This window comes from Raphanus sativus, chromosome 4 (genome assembly GCF_000801105.2).
Source record: "Raphanus sativus cultivar WK10039 chromosome 4, ASM80110v3, whole genome shotgun sequence".
NCBI classification, from domain to species: domain Eukaryota; kingdom Viridiplantae; phylum Streptophyta; class Magnoliopsida; order Brassicales; family Brassicaceae; genus Raphanus; species Raphanus sativus.
Window position 1 is genome coordinate 43,331,720 of NC_079514.1, and position 10,418 is coordinate 43,342,137.

Sequence of the window (10,418 nt, forward strand, 5' to 3'; positions counted from 1 at the left end):
ATTGTGGCTTACGGTTAGGTGGTGCCATTCACGTAAATATATTGTTTTGTATTAATATCCCGAAGCTTTCTAGCAAGGTAATATTTTGTTTATACCTTTCCAATCGGGCCCGGACGATCCACGTTATTAAGTGAACATGGAAATGAAAATTTACTTCTACCTTTCCTTTTACCGAGCGGTAAAAAATGATCAATATGGAGATGCACCTTCTTTTTGGGTTCAGTTAGGAGATGCACTTACATGCATGCATGAAAGATCTTTTCATATGATGATGTCTTTGAGATATTATAAACACACAATATTTAACAAAATTCTTACAACAAATTACATTCTCTCATTTAACCAAATCCATAAGCTGCAGCATTACAATACAAGTAAATCTTAAAAAACTCATTTCAAGAAGAGTTACATTTTTCAAAGAAAAAAAAACAAAACTTTCCAGGTCTCTCTCTATTCTCCTCTTCGCTTTGAACTACAAAGATATCAACTACATCCATCCAACAGTCCATCCCAGGAGCAAATCTTCTTGAATGTGATGACCCAACAGAAGAGGAATATTCAGAGGCATGAAACCTGGAGAAGATGGTTGGTTCTGTGGACGAACAACAGGAGGAGGAGAAGAGACAGGATCTTCTTGAACCTGTTTCGTTGATGATGAAGAAGAGTGGGAAGAGGTTGTTAGCTTGGGAGCTCTTTTAGAGTCTTCTTGGACAAAGTAACGGTTGGCTGTTCTTTGCCACACTGCTCTTGCTTCTGCTGCTGCCATCATTTCACACCATAACTCTGTTATATTAGATAACAAATAAACAAGAATCAATTAAAGATCAATGTGACTCATAAATCAGGCAGATTAGATAACATTTGATTACCATTCATAGAAGACAATGAATCATAATCAGTGGCGGACCCACGTTAAGAGTTATGGTGTCATATGACACCACAAATATATTATAAAATCGATAGTTGACAGTAGCGTATTTGGTTAGGAAGCTTGGTGCTGAACCCGCAAACCTGGGATCGAAACCCCTCAGTGACTTCATTTCTTAATATTTTTGTTTTTGACAAAATTTTACCCACACTATGACCCCACATAAAAATAATTCTGGGTTCGCCCCTTATCATAATCAAAGTTGGAATCTTTATTACAAGACAACAAGATCCATCACCAAAACTTTTTGAACAATAGAATCTGATGTTTTGCTTTAAAGGAAGTTGAAGTATTAGTTCCTAATCTTAATAACCAATCAAAGGCAGATTGATTCTTGTCAACATTATTTAACTTACCAACCAAACAATCACTCTTTGCAGTTTAGAATCAAATCCTCTAATAAATTAACTAAACACAGAAAGAAAAAAACATCAAACTCGATGATGATCTAAGTTGTCGGAACCATATTCATCCAACTAAAAACTGAAAACTTATCATTGAAAAAACAATTATTTGCAGAATTTCAATGAGAAATAAAACTAACCAGAAGGAAAGGAAAGAGTAACAGCGAATAGAGAAGACACTCTCGTGAAAACAGTAACCAAAAACAAAGAAGATAGAGGCTTTTTTATCTAAAAAAAATTCAACTGTCAGAGGTGGTTTTTGTTTGCTTCTGATTAAGAGCTTTTTTGAATCCTTGCAGTTTTCGTTTTTTTTTCTGTGTTTTAGTACGCAAGCTTCCGCTAAACGACGCTGTTTTAGGACCCATAGTTTCGTGTCAGAGTCTTTGGGTTCCACAGATTTGCCCATTGCTTTCAGACAAGAGAGCTGTTCGATTAGATATTGTGCACACGTGGCGTTAAACCAAAAAAATCGAGTGGGAACTCTTTTTTTTTTTTTTTACGGATAATACTTCTTATCGAGATTATTTGGAGAGAAATCTGGCTCTTCACTATACTCATCACGCATTATATAATAGGTTTTATATATGTCCTAATTAATGGTGTTGTTAGACTCTTTTTTTTCAAATTTGGTTAGATGATCGTTCTTTTTTAATTTATACTGTTGGTATGATCATACATATTTTTTATAAACTAGATATAAAAATAAGAAAGTAAATTAAAGTTAAGCGTCTACGCTTAGTGTATATCTCCTAATTAGTAATTAACTTTAATAAGTTCTTACATGTTGATATTAGTAAAAGTCATTCTCATGTACTAATTACCTATAGTTCTTGAAAATATAAATTATATCTTTAAATGTTAATTTGGTTTAGAATAGATTTGATAGGTAGGTACATAGAATGTAAATAGTGGGCATCGCCTAGTGATAGAACGTTATGTAAGGCAAAGTTGATTTAGGGGTTGATTGGTTGTTGCTTGTAGCTTTAGATTTTTTGTTTTGAAAAATAGACTGTAAGATTTTTGTTTTGGTTTTATTTTTTTGACTTTGAATATTTTTTAAAGCATTTGATAAAAGCTGTAGAAAATTTAATTTCTATAGTCAATATATTTCCTTTTAAAAAATTTGGGCTGTAACTTTGGATTTTATTAATAAAGCTTGATTATTTTGGTTTTATTACTTTAGAGAAATTTATGGCTGTGTGGAGCACTCACATATATTACCAATCATCCCCTCAATCTCTGTCCATTAGATACTTTTTAGTTTATTATGTGATCCATAAGAAGTTAAACAATTACGATTTTCTAATAAGATCCTTTATGTCAGCAACTATATATTCATCATAAGTAGGGATAATAAAACCATAGAACTAAGTTCTATAGAAAATGGACCCTAGCTCCTCTTAACTTAATATTATTAGGAATAAATAATGATGGGTTTAATGATTCAAATCATTCCGTATGTGTCAAAAATTATGGCGCAGTTCAATAAAAAACCTCAAGATAACATAATCTACTACGTAATACAATCGCGGGCAGGTTGTTTATGAAAGTCATCAGAAATTTCATAATCTTATTAAACTGTATTAAGGTCAACTCAAGACTCCTTGACACTGCTTCATAGCCTTATACATATATATGTGCATGTATGTGTGTACACACCAAAATATTGACGTACACATATAGTGCAACTGTACAAGTCACCAAACTATTTCTCCCGTTTGAGCTACACATGTAGGAAGTGTTATTGAAAATTGGAATTTGAATCAAGTAGTGGAATTTAAGTATGCAATTACTTTGATGGAAAATATATCCATTCTCGATATCCTTCAAAAATATTGATAAAAAGGTAGGAATTGTTTTAGTTAAAAAGATATACTGAATTCTATTAAAATCCATCATAACTGAGTTCTAACAACATCTAAAAAATATTCCCTCTGTTTCTAAAAGTTACATATTCTAGAACAAACTCAATTTAATAAGATGACACAATAAGAAGTGAAAAAACAAAGTTCGGAAGAGTTGTCATCGTGTGAATATGATCTTAATCAGCAGTTTTTAAATTGTGTTATTGGAAGATACCTTCATGGCAACTTATAGATTCAATGGGAGGTTGAATGAGGAGCTAGAGTATCGCACATAACTACTTTGACACCATCATGAAGCTGCAACGGTATCTCGTTAACAATATGCAGTGACCAAACTATTTCTCCCGTTTGAGCTGCACATTTAATATACACATGTAGTCACTACTAACCAGGACCGCTGAACTCTCCTTCTGACCTAGAAGGTTGCCGTCTTAATAATTCTTGTGGTCGTGGACTTTATCTAATTTGGGCATGTGTTTTAATGTGTTGTGAGGTAGGCCTGCCGATATGTGAATCTTGATTATAGTAAAAATGAAAATTACCACGTTTAGCTTATTAAAACACGAACCAGCGGATCACATTTAAAGATTGTTTTTCTTCTTCTTGTATATAAGTATGATTTGGTCAGAATATGTTAAAACTCAACAATGTGTATCAGTCAAAAGATTATAAAGGATGATCTTGATGAAAAGTAACACATTAATCTTTGTTGACCTTTCGAGTATGTAAAATTATCATTTGGTCAAAATCCAAATCAATCATCATGTTTCAGGGGGTGTTATTGGTTTTTACAGTTTAATGGATTTGAAAATCCAAGCAAAATCTAGTGTTATTGGTTCTATAATTTTAAAATTTGTATTCAAATTCACTGTTATTGGTTCTGTGATTTTAAAATAGATTTCAAAATTAGGTGTTATTCAATAGTAAGGATTTGATTAAGCATTTGATTTGAATTTGGATTTGAATAGATTTATAAGGATTTTAAAGAGTAAAATACAAAGAAGCAAATATTGAGTTATATCTTGTTATTTTGAATCCATTGTAAATTCTGGAACATGATGATTGATTTGGATTTTGACCAAAATAGGATCGAATCATTTTGAAGTTCGCATTGTAAGTGTTTCTTTCTCTGTTTTGGTTAATCAGTTCTCTATTAAAACTACAATAATCTAACACCAAATCTCTTGGTTGATTCAATATGTTCTCAGGATTCACGAAACACTGATCTTTAAGAGTTAGTCACATTCATTAATAACGGTGGTCATGAAAAAAACCATATAGCTAAGAAGACATTACTCATGCTTCATAATTTGCTCAAGAAAACGGCACGTGAAAGGTATATTTAGCTAGATTCTCCTTTTTATATCAAACTAAAATTTCAGAGGCATGAAAACTGATGAGTGTTGTAAGTGTTTCTTTCTCTGTTTTGGTTAATCAGTTCTCTATTAACGCTAATAATTGATTTATAGGCCCAAAACTACAATAATCTAACACAAAATCTCTTGGTTGATTCAATATGTTCTCAGGATTCACGAAACACATGTGGATGATACCTCTAAAATATATACTGATAATGATGAGATTAGAGAAATTCAGAGGCATGAAAGCTGATGATTGGTTCTGTGGATGAAAAAACAGAAGGAGAAGAGACAGAATCCTCTTGAACCTGTTTAGTTGATGATGAAGAAGAGTGGGAAGAGGTTGGTAGCTTGGGAGCTCTTTTAGCATCTTCTTGGACAAAGTAACGGTTAGCTGTTCTTTGCCACACTGCTCTTGCTTCTCCTGCTGCTGTCATCATTTCACACCATAACTCTGTTATAAGATAACAAATAAACAAGAATCTGTTAAAGATCAATGTGATTTATAAATCTGGCAGATTTAGCAAACATTTGATTCCCATTAATAGAAGAAAATGAATCATATTAAAAGTTAAGACTCTTTATGAGATATTCAAGAGAGAAAGAGAAGACCAGATTCATCACCACAACAACAAAAAGAAGCTAACTTTTGAGCAATAGAATCTGATGTTTTGCTTTAAAGGAAGTTGAAGTATTTTTAGTTCCTAATCTTATAACAAATCAGAGGCAGATTGATTCTTGTCAATATAATTAACTTGCCAAACAAACAATCACTCTTTGCAGTTTAGAATCAAATCTCCAGAACAATTAACTAAACCCAGAAAAAACATCAAACCAGACGATGATGATTTAAGTTGTCGGAACCATATTCAACAACCAAAAACTGATTATCAAAGGAAATAAACTAACCAGAAGGAAAGAGTCACAACGAAATGAGAAAGTCACTCTCGTGAAGACAGAAAACAGAGACGAAGATAAAGTATTGTTTTTTTTCTTCTTTATCAATTGTCAGAGGTGGTTTTTGTTTGCTTCTGATCAAGAGCTTTTTGAATTTTGCAGTTTTCATTTTCTTTCTGTGTTTTAGCACGCAAACTTCCGCTAAACGGCCCTGTTTTGGACCCATGGCTTTCAGACGAGAGCCGTTCGATTAGATATTAAGTACACGTGGCGTTAAACAAGAGATCGAGTGGGAACTCTATTTTCTCTTTCTTTTCTTTTTATTACTGATAATATCTTTTATCGACATTATTTGGAGGGAAATCTGGCTCTTCGCTATACGCATGGAATGATTTTATATTAGACTGTTTGAAAAAAAATGGTTGAGCTTATGATTTTTTTAATTAGTGTATTATTTATGTTATATGAAGGTTTATTGGACTTAAGTCCAATAAATAATACCCTAATTGATTATAATACATAAATAATACACATTTGAAGGTTTAAGTCCAATAAATGTTAGTGTAGAGTCAAATGTGTATCTACTCGTTTCTGTATAGAATTATAGACAGGTTGTAGTCCACAAAATCTTAATAAATAAAGTAGACTTTTTTTTCTCCCTAGGGGGAATAACGACACGTGGCAGGTTAATAATTTTGATTTCCAATTGATTTTGTGACTTTAACCGACGTGACCCTTTGTTTTATTTTCGTTGGGCTTTATACTAATTTTTTTTTGTTTAAGCCCAGAAGTACTCAGGGCTTTCATCATTTGCTGACTTTGGAAAATAGACCAGTGCCGATCACGACGACTCACACTATGCAACATCTGCAGTTTACAATTATTTGCTACTTAAATCTGAGCATTTAGGACACTTATACCACTACTCCCACTCTCTAGCTTTTAATCAAGCTTAGCATCTTCCAAAGTAACCGCCAGGAAGCTCTACCTATATATATGTTTGCTCTCAACGATGAACAGCGTTACATATACGAAATCAGAAAGAACAATCCCTGCTAATCACCAACTCAGCAATGGCGCAATACAGCATCCTGTTTCCCGATTTGAAAGCTGGCAGCTGTACAACCACCGTTGAAGTCTGTCTGCTGAGGTTCTCCTTGACAAGAAGGTAATTACCACTGTCTCCTATTAACTCCTTTTTCGAATTTTTTTTTTTCAATTTTAATATTTACTCCTGCCTAACAGGATGCGCTTATTGAGACATTTTCAGTGAAGATTCAGTTTTTTCAGCGGTTTCAAACTGACATCAGCTGTTTTGATGGCTCAAGTCTTCCTCCAAGTCACTAGAGAAATGCTTCGACTACTTCGAGTTCTGTTACAGATTTAGAAATATAACTTAATTATACCTTCTTAAATACATTTTATTCAACTCCAAGTTCTTGAGTCCGTTTGCTTCACATCTGTCTTTGTCATGGCTTCTAAGCTTCTAGCAAACGCAGCACAAATCTATACTTGAATGAGAAACTTTTCCTGCAATCACTTTACAAGGTAAGAAACAAACCTTTTCACAAGTATTTTCCAAACTCCATGGAGTTCCACAATTGTTGTCGCAGTTGTGGTCTCTGTATCAGAAACGACGTTGAGGAGCTTCTTGAGTCAGAAATATTCTACAAATTGTTCCAGATTCCTTGAACAAGATCTCTGGTCCTGTCTTGATTTTTGGCTCAAGGGTATTAGTACCTGAAGATAATTTCCAAGAAGTAGGTGAAGAGGTCCCCGCTTTCTTTCCTTACAACGTCGAGATTAGACAACCTGAGGATAAATCTCAGCTCTTGAGCTGGAAGAATCGCTTAGAAGATGACATGAAGATGGTTCAGTTTCAAGACGACAAGAACCAAAGTATCCTCATGAACCTCAATATCATTGCATCTTTGCAGGGATGTAATCGTGCGTGTTAGCATGTTTGCCGCCTTAGCTCTTGCATGCCATAACAAATACGTAAGCTACAGGTCGGAGCAAAAACATTGTGGTGGCCACCAGCATAAATCTGACACTATTGATCACATCAAGGATTGTGGTGAGCAGAAAGAAGGCATCCCTCCTGTTCAACAAAATTGACAAATTACTTATTGACTTTTAAAAAGAATGAATTGCTAGGGAAGTCTCTTGAACTTTTTTGTAGCTCTTATGTTCTTCCTGTCTCCGGTTTTGTCAAAAAAAATTGCATCTCCTTTCTAATGTGTTTTCTTATGTTCTTGCCAATAGTTGTTATCCTTTGTTTGCAAACTGATAATCTAAGCAGTTACATATAACACTGGTTCTTTTCCAGGCTCTCATCCAGGGGCGAAGCCAGGGAAAAAAATCAGTGGGTGCATCATGCTCATAAAATATATTATGTATGTAAATAAATGTTATAGTGGGTGCATCGAACACCTTACCATACGATTTACTGGGTGCATCCACTACCAACTGAGCCAATTTAGTCATTTATGTTCTATGTAACATGACAATTCTTAAAACATTATGGGTGCACTTGCACCCAGGAGTGCCACCGTAGCTTCGCCCCTGCTCTCATCTACTCCCAAAAACAGCTAGCTGATGACAAGACGGTAAAAGACTAGAACATTGAGGGAGGCTCTATTCTGCATCTTGTTCTTGCTCTTTGTGGTGGTTTTGGTGTTTTCTCATTAGAAACTGTTTCTCTTCTCTCTCTCTGTGATTAAAAAACGATGTTATTTGGATTTGATGCTTTGCTATCTCTGTGGGTTTAGAAAATAATATGTTCAATATCGGAGTGTATATGTTTTTTTTTTGTATTTGGTTAGTTTGATGAATATCTTTCATTTCAAGAACGAGTCCAGCAGAAAATGGGACAGAAGCTATAAGTTGGGTCGGAACCAGGCCACTGAGATTGCTATATGATAATACATATACAAATTGACAAAACTATTTTGACCCAAAAAAAATTGACAAAACTACACACGGTTAAAAATTGCTCTCCTTTAAACTTTTTTTTTTGTGAAACACAACAACACATACAACTCTCACCTCTATATTTTAAAAGTCAACATGATAATTTGAAAAATCTATTTATATAATCATCAATAATTTTACCAATAGTTTTACCAAAAATTGATTTCACCCTTATTTTTTATAAAATTTGAAACTTCTTCTATATTTCTATTATTTGACCTAAATATATTAGTACAAGTTTAAATTATTTATAATTATTCTATTAATTGATTAGATAAATATGTTTTCTAAATAAAACAACAACTTTACTCTATGTTTAAATTCTAACTAAATTAATTGTTTTACGATTATCGGTTTTTTATTCTATTTTTATTAAATCGATTAGTAACAACCACTTATGCTATTCTACTTTGAACAAAACAACTTTAAACAAAATAATGCACTAGGGTCGTTAACCACTATCAACAAGATTAGAAAAATATTATTTTCTTTCAACATATTTTCATTTTCGCAGTTTTGAACATATTTTTTTACTACTAAAACCACAAAACAAAAAACGAATCGTAGATTCACGTAAGAACACAACATACAAATCCGGCGCGTAGCACCGGAATACCACTAGTGTTGTTATAAACATAAGATATAAATTATATGGACCTTTACCTAACCGGTTCTGCGATATACCGGTTTTTGGTTGGATTTGATTTTATTGTATAAACATGTTTTAGATAGTCAAACAAAAGCCGGTTGCATATTAACTAAACTTTAGACACAGATATAATTCATTATTTTTTATAGGTTTTAATTTTCTCACTCTTTCAAATAGAATATCTTACTGTACATTAACTGGGAAGTCATTTAACTTAAGTTTGGTTTTACGTGTCAGTTACCCGATAAAGTCTTTAAAAAATTGTTAGAATTTGATTAATCGATGATATCCGACATTTATTTATTTTAGTAAAATCTAAAATAAAAAAATAAGTACCAATTAATATCACTTGTCAAATAATCTGTATAATATTACTAATAATAGTTTATGTTAACTAATTATTGAAATTATAAAAAAAAAGTAATAAAGTTTGATCATTTAATTTTAATATTTATAAACAACATAAATAATCAAAAAAATTTTTATCTAGAGTCAATCCTGTATAAAAATATGAGCTTCAATCCGATGGGCAATTCTTCCATTCATTGCTAAATACATGTGCACAGTTATGGGAATAAAATAGTTCTAAAATCTTCAAAGTTGGCCTAAACGTAACTAGATCAGAAAACGACTCAAAACTTATAAAACTGTAACGTGTTTGGCGTACACTTATCACATGTACCCTGAATCTGTTTTGCTGGACACAAATATTATTTATGGAAAAAGATTTGCTAGGCTGCTCTTTCGGTTCTTTAACTATATCCAAAGTTGTTGTCTACAATTAACATATCATCCAAATATAGTAGCAAGATGATGATGCAACAAATTCAAAAAATACACAATGGTTTGAAGCAGTTTATGCATAATAGAATTGAACTTCAATGGTCAAGCCATAAAAGATTTTCTTCAGTATAAAAAAAATCATAAATATTTTATTTTCTATTTTGAAATATGCATAGTGTTTTGAAATGCTATAGTTTAAATATTATACAATTTTTATAACCTGATCAAAATATTTTTGTACAATATTATTTTGTTATTATTAAAGAAAAATAAACCATATTTGACAAATATTTCATAAAAATATTATATCTATTATTGTAAAGATAAAGATTTTAGGTTTATTAGTGTTAAAGTAAATTGCAAAATGTTAGGTGAGGAAAACAAAGTTTTTGTTTTAATAGTATGAAAAAAAATATATGAGAATTTGCGGAACGAGAAGAATAGAACTTACTCTCACGAGATTTGTAAATACAAATGTGGTTAAGAATAAGTTCTTATTCTTCCGTCCACTTAATTCCCATGGTGGTCACCAAAGACAATTCGGTGTGTAGAGGAAGATAT

The 10,418-nt window shown here is 32.4% G+C and overlaps 1 protein-coding gene and 1 long non-coding RNA gene across 6 annotated transcripts; one reads left to right on the forward strand and one right to left on the reverse strand.

The window, feature by feature from the left end:
- Positions 1–283: 283 nt before the first annotated feature.
- LOC130511532 (uncharacterized) lies at positions 284–5,608 on the reverse strand. Of its 5 annotated transcripts, none has more exons than XR_008945008.1 (3): positions 5,465–5,608; positions 4,864–5,009; positions 284–759 (listed from the first exon to the last, which is right to left on the reverse strand). XR_008945008.1 is itself a non-coding variant. In XM_057008625.1 (2 exons), the coding sequence occupies exons 1-2, from the start codon at positions 874–876 to the stop codon at positions 488–490; spliced, it is 303 nt and encodes a 100-aa protein (XP_056864605.1). In that variant the 5' UTR covers positions 877–1,487; the 3' UTR covers positions 284–487. The 5 variants fall into 5 exon arrangements, 1 of the variants encoding a protein (XP_056864605.1); XR_008945007.1 differs by having other exon boundaries at positions 284–783; XR_008945010.1 differs by lacking the exon at positions 284–759 and adding an exon at positions 1,639–3,696.
- On the forward strand, positions 5,027–5,991 carry LOC130511533 (uncharacterized). The gene is made up of 2 exons (XR_008945011.1): positions 5,027–5,534; positions 5,615–5,991. It is a non-coding gene; the product is annotated as an uncharacterized LOC130511533 (long non-coding RNA).
- The last annotated feature ends 4,427 nt before the right edge of the window (positions 5,992–10,418 follow it).